At 40.7% G+C, this 18,065-nt stretch overlaps 1 protein-coding gene across 1 annotated transcript; it reads right to left on the reverse strand.

Annotated features, from left to right (window-relative positions):
* Window positions 1–551: 551 nt before the first annotated feature.
* rbm38 (RNA binding motif protein 38) lies at window positions 552–16,133 on the reverse strand. Its single transcript, XM_028583689.1, has 4 exons — window positions 15,668–16,133; window positions 13,593–13,716; window positions 11,828–11,882; window positions 552–1,239 (listed from the first exon to the last, which is right to left on the reverse strand). Exons 1-4 carry the CDS (start codon window positions 15,887–15,889, stop codon window positions 888–890), a joined length of 753 nt encoding a protein of 250 aa, XP_028439490.1. The 5' UTR covers window positions 15,890–16,133; the 3' UTR covers window positions 552–887.
* Window positions 16,134–18,065: the final 1,932 nt, after the last annotated feature.

The following is an 18,065-nucleotide window of genomic DNA, read 5'->3' on the forward strand; positions in this document are numbered from 1 at the left end:
TCCCCAAATAACAAATCCAGACATTCCAAAAGTTACGGGTCAAAAATAGCCTAATAAGCCACTGCAGGTATTTCATGTGATGACTATTGTGTTTTAAGTGTTAACAAAGTCTTTCTCTCAGTAATGTTCTAGCAGTAGCAATACAAAAACAAAATGCCAGTGTTGTCTACCTCATTCATGCTTATCCTTTATCATCATAATTGCATATTCTGTTAAACTGATGATCACTGTGTTATGACTTGCCAGTGGTAGATAAAAGGAACAAAAGGGAGCACAATAAACATTTTGTTCATTTGAGATGAGCGTCTAATAAAAAAACACAAACTGAACCAGGTACAGAAAGAGAGAGAGAGAGAGATCTCTAAGGCCATAGACAGAAAGGTAACCTTGAAGAGGAGGAAATTGGACCTTCGTTTCTGAAAGAGGAACTGGCTCTCAGCTTAGCTAATATCCAGCATTCGGCTCAGTACCTTTAGAGAAACTGCAGCCGCAGCATCATGTCAAGCAGACATATTTCTTAACGTCTTTACCTGTCCGCTCTCCAGCAGTCGGCCCCGCCACCAACCTCAGCACTGAGGGTCAGTGGTAAGACAAAAAGGTCCAGAAGATTACCAGTGGTCTAATTCCAGTCCCAGACATCTACCACTTGTGAAAAACATTCAGATCATATGCTGATGACAGCAGCAATAGAACATTTTTCATCAATTATTACAACAACAATGATATACATATAAAAAAAAACAGGAATGTGAGTGCTTTCTAAAAGCCCTTTTGATTACATCACACTCTCTCCCTGTTTATCCAGTCATATCCTGATGATGTCACAGGTCAACAGTCACGCTGCTTTGAATCATTAGTTCAGCAGCTGCAGCTACACTAAGAGCTGCTCACTGCATGCGATCCGGCTGGTGCAGAGGATAGTGGAGGAAGGCCTGTGGGGCGGCAGACATGGTGGTGAGTGCAGCCAGAGAAGGTTGGATGGCAGCCGGAGGGGTCGGGGATGCGGTGAGGGTGGGCGCAGGCGTGCCGGGGGAGAAGCTGTAGCTGAGGTAGCCAGCAGAGGGCGACGGGGAAGGTGTGTAGGGATACTGCTCCAGTCCTGTGGGGGCGTAGTGGCTGTAGGCGGAGCTGTAGTCCAGGTAAGGGGAGGCGAGTGCTGCAGCTGTGGGGCTGAGCTGGGACTGCAGCAACAGGCTGGGCTGGAGGAACGCCTGGGGGTAGACGTACTGCTGGGCAAATCTAGACAGACAGAGGACCAGGGGTTAGAGATTAAATAATCAGTCAATAACTGATGAGTTGAGAAGAGAAAATTCATCAGCAACAATTTTGATAATAGATTCATAATTTCAGTAATTTCTTAAGCAAAAACACCAAAAAATGTCTTGTTCCAGCTTCTCAAATATGAATATTTGCCGGTTTACTTTGATTGTAAACTGAACAGCTTTTAGTTTTGGACAAATGGTTGGATAAAACAAAACCTACTGCGCGTTCACAGATACACAACTCCACACAAGAGAGGACAAACGTGGAAAGAAGCATTCTTTGTGTGTTTACTGTATATAAAAAATATATGTTCTTACCACTTTCTCTCTCATAAAACCAGACTGGATGACACTATTCATCTTCTTTTTTGTATAAGATATCACGGTGCACAGATATGGAAAGCTAAAAGACATGTCACTATCATTTACATGTTATTTAAAGAAATTGTCATTACATATAAAGAAATTTGGTACTTTTATTAGAATGTTTATTTTATGTAGACTATTTTGGTACTTTATTCCTTTTATTTTTATATCTCTAAATGGCATTTTTTTCTTGTTAAGATGATGACAATAAGGTTCTCTTGAATCTTGTATTTTGGATAATTTTCAGCCAATTGATGATTGTTTTGTTTGTATCTTTTTTAATTTATGCTGTTAGTACAGTTACAATATATAAGCAAAAAAACACAAAGACCTGACCACATCCATATGTGTCTAAATATCCAAAATCTGATTGTGTGTTCAGAGCTGCCACTAATCTGATAATTACATGTAATTTAAACAACAGTAACCAGGGAAAGGCACACACACTCAGAGACATGCAACTGCAACAGACTGCAGTTTCTTCAAGAACTGCTTCTTTTCTTTATATCCCATTAAAACATTAAAATCGGAATCCTATAAAGGCGTCCTCCTCCCCCTCCTTTAAGAGCAATTAACTGTTGCCTTAAAATAGACTTTCTCCCCTGTGTTTAAGTTTAATTAGCACACTGCCTGAGAAATGTTTAAAAAAAACATGCTTTGTTCCAAATAAAATATCACCCATTCAAAAACAAAACCCCTAAATAACAAGAAATGTAATCACAATTGTTATTTCTGAATTGAATCATTTAAAATGTGGTCTTTCAATTGAATGCCTGTGCACTCTACAACAGATTCAGTGTTTGAGACTGTTGATACTCACAGCAATAATGAGAGAAAAAAAGTGCTCTACTGTCTACTCCTGTATTCACTCATGCCCTTGCCTAAGGCTGCCCACTTAACCTGAACTGCCTCAGTTACATCTGGCAACAGCAACAGCGATCATATCAGAGGAACTGGGTTATGCTGCTTAAGTAAAAACAACAGAACATGACAGTGTTTAACACTTACACTCCCAACGCCTGCAGTCAAACCCATTAACCTGACAGTAACCTTGTGATTGAGTCTAATGGGGTGATCAGAGCAGCAGGAGGTGGCCTGCTGCTGCTGCTTACCCCTAAACAGAGCCAGAACAGGGATCAGGTGTGCTTACACAGCAAATAGTGGCAGTGGGTCTGTTCACACAAACTCTGCTGTATACACAACACACACAGGTAAGTTACAGTATATACATATATCCCAAATTACCCATATGTTAGTTTTAATCTTCCTTGACTCTTCTGTGTGCGTATTTAACCCCTACTGTGTCTAACTGAGGAACCCTAAAGTCCCACAAATTTCTCCTCCACTAACTTCAAAGTTGGAGACAACATTTTCTGTATCTGCTTATTTTCATTGAAGCCAAACTTAACAACCTATAAGTGAGCATTGTCCCACTTTAAACCAATGAGAAAAACACATGAAAAAAAAACAGTAATTCAGAAATATATTGTATGAAATAACCAAAGATTCTGTGTTTATGTGGAGAAAATAGGTTTACCGGCCTGGTAAGGGAGGCCTGGCCAAGAAAGCAACACAATTACGAAAGGGAAACCCGTAGACTAATAACATAAACCAACACATTAAGACAAAACACAGCAAAAGCTAATATCGGCTCCCTCCTTGACCCCTCTGTATCCCATCTCCTCACTCGAGCTCCGTCAGCCTCTCCCAGAGCAGAAGTGCAGTGTCATTCCCACGGCTGTGTGCCGCTGCCTGCTTGTGCACTGGCCTGACTGATTCAATGTGACAGCAGCATCGTATGAGAGGGAGCTGCGCCTCGCCTTTCTCCTCCCCATGCCTGGCATCATTGCTGGCTGTCAAATACATATTTATATACACACACACACACACACACACACACACACACACACACACACACACACACACACACACACACACACACACACACACACACACACAGGGTTTATAGACACACATGCATGCAAACACATCAATTACAAAACACACATGCCGGAAAAGTGAACATGCAAGTCTGAAAGAAAAGAGTGTATTACATATTTGAAAAGGCTGTGTGTAGTCAGTTAAGCAGCTCAGAAGAGGATGTGTGTGTGCATGTGTGTGTGTGTGTGCGTGTGTGTGTGTGTGTGGTGGATGGGGGGTTCAGACATAGCTGGGCTAATTGGCACAGCTGCATGGGTGTATACGCTCACTAACAGACCCACGAGAGTAGAATAACCTCCAAAGACTCCACTCTCCCTCCCCTCTCTGAGTTTACTCCCTCATAGCCAGCTTCCTCTGCACTCCCCCTCACTGTCCTTCCTCAAAACCAGGCGGCGGGATAAAAGAGATAGAGATAAATGTACTGAATGAGAAGAGGGTCGAGGTCGGGACCCCGTGGGCGAGGAGTGAGCGGGAGGGAGAGGAGAAGAGGGAGAGATGCTGAGAGGTGAAGGATCTGCCATCATATCCCTCATGCCTTAGGACAGCCATGCTTTTAATAGTTCAGTTCAGGGATGTGAGGAGGGTGAGTCAGTCAAAGAGACAAACACACACTCATGGAGACGCACACACATGACCCTCCGTCCTCTCTTCCTCTTTTGATAAACACACACACACACAGCTTGAGGGAGGGTGAGAGATAGAAAGGCCAACATCAGCACTGGACACTAAGCTCTCAGCAAGCAGGAAGGACATTTTAATTAACATATTATACAAACAGGGCTACATGATGTAGAGAAAATGTGCAATAAGTCACATAAATATAAACATGAATATTATCATGGCAGTGTAAGACATGATACTTTGTGCTTTAAACCCTACACACAAAGAGATTTGTGTTTGTTGTGTTAACATACTGTCATCTAAATAATCTCTCTTTCACCTGTTGCATATCAACAAGCATTTAAAAACATCCAGTTCTAATTCATCAACTAGAAACTAACAAGAAAAGATCTGATCTTAGATTTAGATCATTTCATCAAAGTTAGGAGCTTGTTAAACATGAAGTGTCTGCAGTTGCTTCAGAGTAAAGGTCAATAACACTTTATTTATTTTGACTTTAACTTCCTTTTTTTGAATTCGCAAGCAGTATGTAAAAACGTAAATGGTTTATAATGCACTATAATGCAGTTGTAATCAGTTAAAAGGACATGTATTAATGCAGTTGTCAAACTACTCCTGATAAAGCATCTGTAATTTGTGTATAAACAGTTAATGATTATTAGACAATATATTGGTGTGCAGTCTTACGTTGTCATACGTGTCTGCATGACACACAACATATTTGTTCTTTATATTTATTAGATTGATTAATAAATATAATACATAGACATATTTAAGTATTTAAACCTTCCTGCGAATGATTTATGATTGTGTATTAACAGTTAATAACACACTGTGAGGATTTGTTTGTGTGTAATTATAAATATTATACTGTGTTAGCAATCATTGATCAACTGTTTATACAGAAGTTATAGTTGTTGACAAATTCAGTAATAAACATCATCATATCTGCTTACAACTACATTGTAATGTATGAATAAATAATGTATGGCATGGTGTGTTAATGCTACATGCTTACTCATTACTGGCAGTCAAGAGGTTTTTTCTGTGAAGCACCTGCAGGCAGGTGATGTGTACATGAAGTGTTGAGTTAGCCTGAAGTCACAGTTTGTAATCTTGCAATCTAGATTAGTATATTTTTATACAACAAAGCACTAAAATCCGGGAGCAGGAGCTGCCTCGACTCAAAATTCACATCACACAAACAACAAAAGGTAAGAACTTGAAAAATAATCCAAATGCAAATCAAAATGTGTCATCTTTTAACAGACAACTGAACAAAATGGGAGCTTTCTGTGCAATGAAAAGCTTCCAACGTGACCTTTTTTCATTGTTTTTCAAATTAGGCTTTTCACACGACAGAAGTGCCTCTCCTAATTGGGTCCCTGGTTAAGAGAAATATACACTTGAGGATTCACTGTCTACCTAAACCCCCCCAGACAGAGAAGAGTGATAACTTCAGGCTGAGACAGAAAGATAATTTAGAGAGGGAAGAAGGCAGTCAAAGCGGAAACTGAGGAAGAGTGAAAAAAAATCAGACACGTAGAGAGAAAACGGTCGAAGATGTGAACGCATCAAAGGGGTCGACATGTTGTTTTATGTTTCACTGAGGAACATTAAACTCTCAAACGTAAATCTATTTCACACACACAAACAAACTCCAGCGTCACATGTACCACCAGCCTTAAAGCTTCACTGCACCCAGCCACAACTATACCCGGCCACAGGTGTGCTGTTAGTCTGTGCCACCCTTCCTCCCCCTCTCTGTTCCACTGCTTCAACAGGAAGTACTGCCATCCCTCCACATTTAACAGGCTCACCACACATTCATCTCCTTTCTTTCTCTCAAAAAACAAATAAACACCAGAAGGTTTTTAAGTTTTTTTTTTTTTTTTTTTGGTCCCTAAAGGCAGACAGCAGGCAGTCATGGGCAACAGCCCTCCCCTTCCCTACCCTCCCACAACTCAGCAATATCTTAAAGCCACATTTGGCATCAGCCCGTCCTCTGTCAAATACGCCAAAGCAGCAGACAGGGCTGTGCTTTGTTTGAGTTTGTTATTTGTTTTTTACTGTGTGAGTGTCAGACCCTGAAGACCCCTGGGATCCCCACAGCGCTTAAGACAAAGGGGAAACAGCAGCAACAAAAGACCTGCAGATCATTTAGATATGTAGATAGATCTAATATACAGTACAGGCCAAAAGTTTGGACACACCTTCTCATTCAACGTGTTTCTTTATTTTCATGACTCTTTACTTTGTAGATTCTCACTGAAGGCATCAAAACTATGAATGAACACATGGAATTATGTACTTAACAAAAAAGTGTGAAATAACTGAAAACGTCTTATATTTTAGATTCTTCAAAGTAGCCACCCTCTGCTGTTTTTGATAACTCTGCAAACCCTTGGTGTTCTCTCAATGAGCTTCATGAGGTAGTCACCTGAAATGGTTTTCACTTCACAGGTGTGCTTTGTCAGGGTTAATTAGTGGATTTTTTTCCCTTATTAATAAAAAAGCAAAGGGTGGCTACTTTGAGGAATCTAAAATATAAGACATGTTTTCAGTTATTTCACACTTTTTTGTTAAGTACATAATTCCATATGTGTTCATTCATAGTTTTGATGCCTTCAGTGAGAATCTACAATGTAAATAGTCATGAAAATAAAAAGGAAACGCATTGAATGAGAAACGTCCAAACTTTTGGCCTGTACTGTAGATATTTAAAGGTATAGTTTGACATTTTGGTAAATATTCTTAATCGCTTTTCTTGCTACGTCTATTAAACATGAAGATACTGCCAGCAGCCGCTTAGCTAGCTTAGCTTAGCAAAACAACTGGAAACAAGAGGAAAGCGTAAGCCTGGCTCTGTCCAAAGGCAAAATCCACCTACAGCTTGCTAATTAAAACGTTACACACATTAAACATCATGTGTTATTTAAAAGCTTTAGAGGTGTGATGAGGAGGATTTTTTTATGAAAGAGTGGGATCTAACCATTTATTTGACATCAGTTTGGTATATTATATGAGTGCTAAAAGGCACAGGAATAATTGATTATCGTCCATCCATCCATCCATCCATCCATCCATCCATCCATCCATCCATCCATCCATCCATCCATCTTCATCCGCTTATCCGGGGTCGGGTCGAGGGGGCAGCAACTCCAGCAAGGGACCCCAAACTTCCCTTTCCCGAGCCACATTAACCAGCTCCGACTGGGGATCCGAAAGGCGTTCCCAGGCCAAGTTGGAGATATAATCCCTCCACCTAGTCCTGGGTCTTCCCTGAGGCCTCCCAGCTAATTGATTATAATGTGATTTTTCAACCCCAAAACACAAAAAAATTTAAATTGGGATAAAAATATGAAGACTTTCATTTTCATTTTAAACCACATGTAGTGAGATTAAGTGTGAATTCTCGGGATGCACCAATCCAATCTGCTGGATTGGTATCAGGACTAATACTGACCTTATTAAGCGAATATCAGCCAGATGTCCATATTATAGTACATAGTTTGTTTTTAATTCTGTGTTTCAGTTCAGTTTTCCTTATCAATTTACCTGTTTGTTTCCTCCTGTATTTACTGTGCATGTTTTTTTTATCCTTGAAATGTTTTTGCTCTGTCTTGAATATTAGTTTATGTCACAATTAAAACCAACAACCTATGTTAATAATATTTATGTATTTATATGTGAATGAATGTATAAACAAAATAAAACAATCACTGATGTCTTGTCACCTTACATAAAAATGTAAGTGTAGTATAAACATTTTAAATTAGGAAAAAGATAGCACTGGTTTCAGATAATCAGTAATCTGTATTGTGAGAGAAAAAGCTGGATCGGTACATCCCTGGCTCCTGTTCTTTACTAGCTGCACAGGCCTGTTTAAAACCTAAGATATAACTTCCTAAAATAAAAGTCCTTCACTTTGCCAAGAAATGTTTGAATCTGACTGCAGTCATACTGATCATGTCAAAGACACATCTAGCCTCAGAGCAGAGATATTTGAGCTAGACAGCATGCACTAAAACTGGAAAAGAGAAAGATTTGACAGGCAGTACGGTTTATTTATCCCTTATTTAAACATGTAATTCGTGTCTACTTTGTAGAAATTAAACGACAGAGGGGTGCCAATTAATTTTAAAGAATTAATAATGCCTCAGGTCTCCTTTAGACAAAGAATAGATATTGATTAGTTGGCTTTTCAATTTACATGTAGGTGGAGAGACAAATAACAACAGTGACAATAATTTAACATGTAGAGAGAGTTTCCTGTTGAGAAAAAGTACTCTTTCATTCACTCAAAGCTCAACACATCTTGCAGCTGTGCAGTACTGAGATCTCCTGAGGTTACAGTTGTTGCCAAAACTGGTATCGCTTCTTCTTCTTCTAGATTTTCACCCAAATACCCAAAATGTCAAACAAACTGACTCAGGTTTACAAGATACATCATACACAGATTTCGCCTTCAGAGTGTGTTGTGTTGAAAAGAAAAGCTAATTAAATGATTAGTTGATTAAAGGGGAACTCCATCCATTTAGAATTGCAATGCCACAGAGTTGTTGGACATGTGAGAGATAAGAAAAAAAGGTTGAAATCAGAGCAGCAGAAGTGGAGATATCCTGACTTTTAGTTCCCTAGTATAGGTCAAAATCTGAAAACACTGGTTCCAACAACACAACACAAGTCTCTTTTTGTGTGTGTTAATGATTTGTTTTGAGGATTTGCTTCTTTTCTATATTTTACATATTTGTAAATTGAATATCTTTGTGTTTTGGACTGTTGTCCGAAGATGTCACCTCAGACTCAGATTTTTTACAATGTTCTGATATTTCATAGACTAAAGGATTAATCAATGAATCAAAATATAATTGACAGATTAATTGATGATAAAATCAATCATCATTAGGTGCAGACCTAAATGTGTTTCCACACTGATAAACAAAGTGCCACCTTCTGTGTGTTTACGTTGGCCTTACAGGTGTGTTAGTTAGTTAGTTAGTTAGTTGTCACTGCGTGAGACTATCAATCAACCTATCATTGCTCATTTATAGACTCATCTGGGTCAGCCTCAATTCCCTCATCACTCATTCAGAAATTGAGGACTGCAATATTAATAGCACTCAGAACAGTTGAGGTTTTTAATGGACTTCTCTGTAACCGCTGGATGAGAACTTGTCATCCTGCAGAAAGTCAGTGTACAGAGCTCTTTTTCCATAGCACCACATCATGCATATTCCTTAAAAACGCCTCTAAAATATAGAAGATCCAGGCTGAAAAACTTTTAGACCAAAACATGTTTTGCACTCTTTTCCCCAAATAGCAGATATTTCATTGTGAAAGACAACACGCCCACATACACAGAACAACAGACAGCTATGATACTGGTTGACAATATCCTGATCTAAAATCACATAAACAACACTCATAGACCGAATATCTGAGTCAAGCCTCAGTAGGTGTTGTAGGGTTCAACCTGCAGTGTTTCTCTGCTGTCTGTAACAGCCCTGGGAATGAATCATCCTCCATGTTTCACTCAGCAACTGAGTCATTAAGGTTTCTTTTTTTCACACTGAAAATTAAGAAAAACTGGATGAGGAAGCAGAACACCGGTCACATGTGGATTACAGCAGGATTTCTGGAAAGTCAAGATCTTGAGAAAACCACCAGCACCTCCAATGATGCCACTGTTTCAGCTCTACAGAACATTAGGAGGAAAAGATCCTCCTTCACGGTTAATGTGGCAGCCTTACGCATCTGGGGGGCCCGTTTCAAAGATTAATATGGGGTCCTACCCACATAAAAGAGCAGGAAAAAGTGAGGATTCCAGTTGGTTTGTATCAATGGAATATTTTCGTTATTCTGTGCACTTTCAGCTCCATGAACAGGCAGCTCAACATAGAAATAATCCAACCTAGGCCTACTCCTTTGATTAAAACTGAAACAATTATACAGTGTCTTGCTTTGGAATGAGCCTCACCCTTCTCGGACTGCAACTACTCTGCTTAATTGAATAGCGCAATATGTATCTATCAGCTGTCTGAGCTGACATAAAACAAAACAGCTCAAACGTTCCCCTCAACTTAAATTAACAGACAAAGCAATGAAAGAAAAGTGTCTGAATTAAATTAAACTATTGATAATTTACAATGATGGGCTCTGCGCTATTTCAGCACCACTGGGGGAACGCTGTAACAGTCATCTTCGAACCGGTCTGCAATGTTATACTGCCATTGCCATACTGATATATATTGTGATGTAGTACATTTTCTGGGAAATCAATTGAGAGACTGTTTTTGAATGAAATAACCAGACAGGAATGTCTGTTCTTTGACAAATTAAATACCTGACAAATCAAGGTGATGTATTCAAATTGCTTATTTTGTCCGGCAAACAGTCTAAACCCCAAAGATATTCAGTTTACTGTAATCAAATCATTACATATGAGAAGGTGGAACCAACAAGTGTTTGGTATTTTTGTTTGAATAATGACTAAAACGATTAATTGATTATTAAAGCATAGATGCCTGATTGATGGACTAATCATTGCAGCCCTAATAACATTGCTGCAAAACTCACGTAGAAATTTAGTATTTCCATAAAACAGTCCTGATCATTGATTTTCCACACTGCCTGCCTACAGTGGAATACAGTGGTTCCCAACTTTTTGGTTTTGAGTCTGTAACACAAAGTAATATATACTTCTGATCCCTCATCACAGGTTGTCTGTGTGTTATCAGCAGGTAAATCGAAGAGTGGTTTTCCCTTCTCAGATTGTTTGATTTCAATCCTTTTTCAGAAACCCGAAGAGGTAAACTATGCAGTATTTCACAACGCAGTTGATAGTCTACTGTTGGATTCCACGCATTAATAGGACCACTGCAAAGCTACAGACACAGGTAGCTTATGTGATCAAGCAGTGTTGTACTTTAAGAAGGTTTGCAGTGAAAGTGTCTTTCCTAGTTGTGTGTTACTGCAAAGGAGAAGACAACTGAGTCTTCCTTAACAGTTTCTCCCAATCAGCATTCTTCATGGGCATCAGGAGAAACCAAAATGTGACCAATCACAGTTCTTGTGGTCTCCGTGTCGTACTATATCTCAGTGGCGGCTTTTGCCCTGGCGTGGAGTTAACTTTATTAGGCCTACATCTGTAACCCATTAACACAGGACTATGAACTATGAATATATGATATAATGTCTCTGCGTGCATGAACATGAAGAAAAAAGAGATGAGCGATAATGGCAGCAGTGAGTGTGTGTGTGAAGAGGGATGGGAAGGGATGCAGGGAAGTTTGACTAAATGGCTTGTTGCCTCAGTAAAGCCCAAGTCATGCATGAGAGAAATTCAGAATTGAGCGTCATGTGTGTTTAATGGCCCAGAAAGAGAGAGAACAGAAGACAAATCAAAAGGCACAGATAACACATCTTTGAAGCATCATGTGCGCTATATGGGATGGCTTTTTGTTTTCTTTCTTTCACATTGCAGACTGGCATTAACTACCACATCCCGAGTGGAGAACAGGAGCGAGTGCTCACAAATGTCAAGGACGGAGGAGTGAGATGTATTGTGTTGAGGAGGAGGCAGGTGAGAGAGAGAGAGAGGTTGAAATAGAGGTATTGATTCTTCTCCGTCTTACCCATATTGCCTCTGAGCCCACGTAGGATGGACTTGCTGAACTCCAACAGAGAGACCTGTAGACAAAGAGAAAGAGAGGCAGCAGTGAAGAGGGATATTTTAGCTACCGGCTGCACAGACAACGAGAGAGACGGGCAGACAAGGAGAGAGCCGATTCTCTCTGCCTCTGCTTGTTTGTCTCGCATGTATACAGAGGTATCTGTTATTCCCTTGGCATACACACGTGCTCGACACACTCAATAGACACACAATAATAATGCACTCTATTGAACACAAACATCTGTGACATCCCTGCCTCCAAAGTTCAACAGGAATCAGCTGAGGCTGAGTAAGAAAGGAGAAAAGTATCCTCCTCCTCTCTGCCCCTTCTCTGACTTCATTTCAACATTCCTCCAGATATTCATTCCTCTGTTATTCCTCCTCTTACTGTACATCCAAGACTCCATCACCACGCCTCTTTTTGTTCAAACGTATATCTAAATGCACAGTTTTGCCCTTCACCAGCACAAAGAGGAGACAGTGGTACTGTTATTTCTTGCTCTTGACAGTCCCATCCCCTCCTGCTCTTCTTATTCTCTCCCTCTCCTATTCTCTTTCACACACAATAACAAAATACCAAGCGCTGCCATCTCCCATCAGCTGCATGCTTGGGGAATTGCATCGCAGCGTTGGCCACAGAATAAGGACACACAGTCAGTTGTTGTTGGCGCCAGTGTTTGTCAATCACACCTACACTCAACGGTATTTCAGCCAGCGAGCTTTAAATGAAGCATTCAGGGAGAGCTGCTGTCAACGTCTGGTGTGCAGCGAGACGTCGGAGGGGAAGCATAAAGAGTGTGTGCTGGTGGTTAACACTGAAAAAGCCCGGCGGCATGAAAGCTGTGCATAAAATCAAGTACACAAAGAGTGAATGTATGGTGGGAATGAGCAGAGACAGTTGGTTGAAAGGAGCATACCAGTGGTTTGGCATGTTTAATCACACTAACCGCAAATGTGTACACACATTTATCCGTTTTTAGATTGATTGATCTTCCAGGCAGCTGTTGGTTTCCATTCATTTTAATGCTGCATTAAAACCACCATCAACAGACACTTGAAGAGACTCAACACTGACCATTTGGCTTCATTTATTTTTTTCATCAAAGTTAAACTATCATCCTTCAGTAATGTCTCCACAATTAAAAGAATATTTTGATTACTTTCCTTGTGTTTTCCTGATGCGATATTTGAGATTTGAGAGCCAGCTTCTGAACACCAAACCTTTTTAATGCAGGAATCTATAACATTCATCCAAAGACATCCAAGCTTTTCCAGATTTAGTCTCCCTAGACCATACAGTAGTTTGTGAATGCAACACTTTACCATTTAGCAGTAGAAAACACTATCTTTAACTTAAAAAATACAGAAAACTTCAAGTTTACTGCGGTAGACTATGGCTCTTGAGTAAGCCTCAAGTCTCTGCAAGCCATTGGCTACCTGGATGTTAGGACATCAATTCATCAGCCCTATAAAAAAGTAAACTACATATTTTAAAGATTTCCAGTAGGAACCAATGTGGTTTGGGACTGAGTGCATATGCCACAAGGTAGGGAAACAAGAAAGTATTCAGAAAAGACTATAATTTGGGGTTTGTTTACAATAAAAAAGTAGAATATCACCAGCCTTTACATGATTTGTAGGTATTTGGCTAAAACAGAAAGATGTCCAGAAAAAACTGACATGATTCTTTACGTCCTGTGTGTTTAGCAGTAATTTAACACACTTACTTGTCTGCGAGCTGCGAGGCTTTGCTCCCAGGTACGCCAGGTTCACATTGGCCTTCCTGCCGTCGATGATGGGGTTTGCGTCTTTGCACGCCCGCTCTGCTGCTCCCCTATCCACCATGGTCACCTGTTGATGGTGTCACGCCATTACTGATTAATAATCACTCTTTAAGCTACATAATTGCATGTAAAATCTTGTCTATCCAGTGTTTAAGTAGGTATTCCAACATAATGAAGCACCAGAGCTAGAGCAGGGAGGGGCGGCCCTGAGGTAGCTGCTGTCCTTGTCTCTCCTCAAATGATTCAATCTTTTTGCTAAATGCGTGAGGAGACACTGACTTCACCACATGAAGACAGCCATCAGTGTGTTTTAATGCTTCCAGTGGAGCTTATGTAGGAGGCAGATTTGTTTTTTCAGACTGGGCTGCCAAGGATGAGATACTGGAATCTACCTTGAGGGAGTGAGTTGAGGAGTGGGCAGATAGCAGTGGGAGGGGTGGTGAAGGTTAACACACACACACACACACACACACACACACACACACACACACACACACACACACACACACACACACACACACACACACACACACACACACAAAGCAGTTACATTGGTAAACTACAGCTCCACTACCAATAAAGGGGACACTAAAAGTAAAACCAGTCCCGCTTCCTTTCGTTTTGCAGCATCAGACTCAGGACTCTTATGCAAACAGAGGCAGCGGATGGTTTAGGATTGCCGGGGTTCAAGAAGCTGCTGCAGGGAATTAAGACAGCTAAAGGGGCAGTCAGGGATGAAATGAGCATGCTGTCCTAAAACAACTTAACACAACTCTGGTCGCCTCAGCTGACTGGCTCTCTGGCTATAGAGGCAGTAATAATTTGAACTGCTTCATGTCAGTCCAATCACACATCAATAATGTCTTCTTATCTTTTTGTCTTTCACACAAACTCACAGTCACTCATAGAAACAACCAAACACATCCTGGTAGAGGGGGGAAGGGGTGCATGGGAGGAAGTCAAAAGGAAACTACTGCAGCCTTATCTTGCAGAGCCAACTGACATGTCACACCTCTGTGGCCAAGGACACCCCCCCCCCTCCCCCTCTCTCTTTCACACTGTCTTCTGCACATAGAGCAGCTCAGTGTGTCCTTATGCTGTCCACTTATAGTCCTACTGTCTGTGTACGTGTACTGTGCATCTGTCTGCGTGCTCATTTGTTGCTAGCATTGGGACCGCAGAGATAATTGATGACACACTTATGAGAAATAATCTGCTACTCATGCTTCAAGCATGTGACTGCCCCCACCAGACACACTGCACATGGCTGCTGCTGCTGCAACAAAGTGGCAGTGTGTCCAAGGCAATATGGAAAATATAGCCTAATACAATTGACCATAAAGATAAAGTCGGTCCAAACTCATTACCGGCTGCTACAGACATGATCTAGTGCAGGGGTCTTCAACGTTTTTTAGGCCAAAGACCCCTAGATGAAAAAGAGACGGAGCAGGGACCCACTACTATATATATTGTATAAAATAGTGTTGCATATTAAACTGGGCCTACAATAACGTGTAGGGCAGACTAAAGCCTTTAAACATACATTGTTATGGTACATACACTACCAAGCTTTTAAAAATAAAAATTGTTGGCATATTCATATATTTATACATCATGTTTTAATGTTGAAATGTGGCACAGTGAATACTTAAGCTTAACTGTATCTGTGGATGGCTACCTTAGCTATAGGCCAGTAAGCCTATCATCAATGTTGTGTACATTAAAAAAAACCATTTATCTTTACTAATAATATTTACTACTTTACTAGTAATAATGTATATTTTCAGACATGTTTTCTTTTTAAACCATGGATTAGTAATTTGGTGGCCCCCCTGCAGCAACTCTGAGGACCCCCTAGGGGTCCCGGACCCCCCTGTTGAAGATCTCCGATCTAGTGTGTTCTCAATCCCATGGCTATCCAATTCAAGCCAGAGTGGCTGATAAACCCCATATTTCACTCTACATTTGTTCAACTCTTGATTTATTCTACGAGAACACAGCAACATAAATTAACTCACAAAGCCATATCCTCTGGACTTGCCCGTCTGTTTGTCTGTGATAACCACCGCCTCGTCGATGTCCCCGAAAGTCTCGAAATATTTCCGAAGTGAAGCGTCGTTGGTGTGGTACGGCAACCCGCCGACAAAGATCTTAGTGTAAGTCGTGTCTTTCTCCATGGTAGGGTGCATTATTTCTAACGGAACCCCGACCAGCTGGCCTAAAAACAGCGGTGAACTCATGCGGCTTGAGGAAATAAAGAGGAATAACACAAAGAAAACCAAGAAAGCAGCAGAATAACTTTACGCTCCTTGGTCACCGAGAGGCTATAATAACGATATCAGCGCGCCCATGGTTAAACGGTTAAAGACGCAGCCTCCAGTTCGCACACAGCTTCTGGATGTGTAGCCCTCCTGACAGGTGTCTTGGAACCTCACGTCGCCTGTCTCGGAGAAAAAAAAGCAAAGTCTTGCCTCGGTAGGCGCGTCTTGCATGCGCCCACTTCGCGTCTGGTCCAATAGACGAGCGGTGCGTCTTTTCTATTGGCGCATCCCGCCTCCTGCTTGCTTCACTCACACTCACACACACACACACACACACACACACACACACACACACACACACACACACACACACACACACACACACACACACACACACACACACACAGGAAACCCCCCACACACACACATAGCAACTGAAACACTTCTGCCAATAACATGTAGACACAGTTTATTAATTTATATCTACTGTAGTGAACAGCATGCCCCAAATGCCATTAAATATTGCAAAAATATGAGTCATAAGAGATTATTTATATATATATTTCACATGGTTTTGTGGAGAAACTGTCTCAACTGTAGCCACTGTAGACTGGGAGGAGGCAGTGAAAGCCCAGATCAAAACAGCTGATAGAAATTCAATAAAAAAAAAACCCGAACATTTCAGGGACTCAATATCACTGGTTAAAATTAGACAGTCCATGCCTCATCTTTATGATTTTATATAGGCTAACAGTAAAACCTTCATCAGAGGGGTTTCTGCCAGATTAGCTGATCATGAGTCTGCCAGGGCACAGGGTAACACATGGGTATCTCTTGATATAAAACAAAATATTCTGAAGGTTATCTATTCATTAACAAAAGGTTTGTTTTTATTTTTGTCCAATCTTTAACTTTCAAAAATTGTTAAGACCCATGGAGACCAAACAGACAGAGGAATAGGTTAGTCTCAACTTCAGAAGACAGTCAGCTACATTGTGTAAAATGTCACCATTGTCAGTATTTGGCAACCTTGGTGTAACTGGGGGTTTGCTACTACTGGAACAAGACTCAGTCTACAGCTACGCTAGCAGCATTTGCTAATCAGTGCTGAACATAAAGCACAACTGAGGTTGGTGGTAATAACATTGGTTTATGACCAAATACCTGCAAAACTAAAGTATTGGGACAAATTGAAATTTAAGTTATGAAAAGTCAGAGATCACATAATGGGTTTCAGGTCATCCTGAGGGGAACATGACTGTCTGTACCAAATTGTATGACAACGCATCCAGAGTTGTCAAAAACCTTAACTATAAAAACCCAGAAATGTGAACCTGCTGGTGGCGCCAGAGGAAAAGTCAGAGGATCACCAAAGTCAGTAGGATTCATCGTCTGGGGAACATGAATGTCTGCACAAAATTGTATGGCAATCCATCCAATAGTTCTTGCCTCAGATGAGGCTAAAAAGAATAAAGGGTTACACTTTACTTGAAGGCATCTACATAAGAGTGACATGACACTGTCATGAACGTGTCATAAACATTATAACAAGTCATAAACGTTTATGACATAACGCTTCTGTCGTTAAGTGTCATTCGGTTTTTGTCATGAAAAATTAGGGTTAGGGTTAGAGTTAGGGTTCATGTGTCATGACAGTTTCATGTGTTCATGTCACTCTTATGTACAGACCCTCAAGTAAAGTGTTACCAAATAAAGATCAAACTGTTTTCATTTATTAAAAAATTAAACACTGCAATTTTTCTTCCCCATAAAACGCATAAAATCATCACAGCATAAAACACAGATGAAAGACAAATTGCCACTGAATGTCAAACCATGTGTCCAGCTACAAAGGGTTGAGTAAGTCAGCCAGTAACCTGGCAGCCGATGCTAAACTGACAGACACGGTCATTTCAATATAAATCACACTCAAGTCTAAAAAGGAAAAGTTATTTAGACACAGACCGAACGGGCCGACGGGGTTCTGTAGGTTTGGTTACAGTAACAGCAGCAGGGTTTGGACAGCCTGGAGGTGTTGGATCTTTCCATGGGGAGCAAAATCATTAAAAGAAGGGGAAGAAATGGGGGATGATTGATGACAAAAGCTCTCACAGGGAAGGTGACCAGTTGCAGGGAACAAACAGCAGATAAAAGC

This window comes from Perca flavescens, chromosome 7 (genome assembly GCF_004354835.1).
Source record: "Perca flavescens isolate YP-PL-M2 chromosome 7, PFLA_1.0, whole genome shotgun sequence".
Classification (NCBI taxonomy): Eukaryota; Metazoa; Chordata; class Actinopteri; order Perciformes; family Percidae; genus Perca; species Perca flavescens.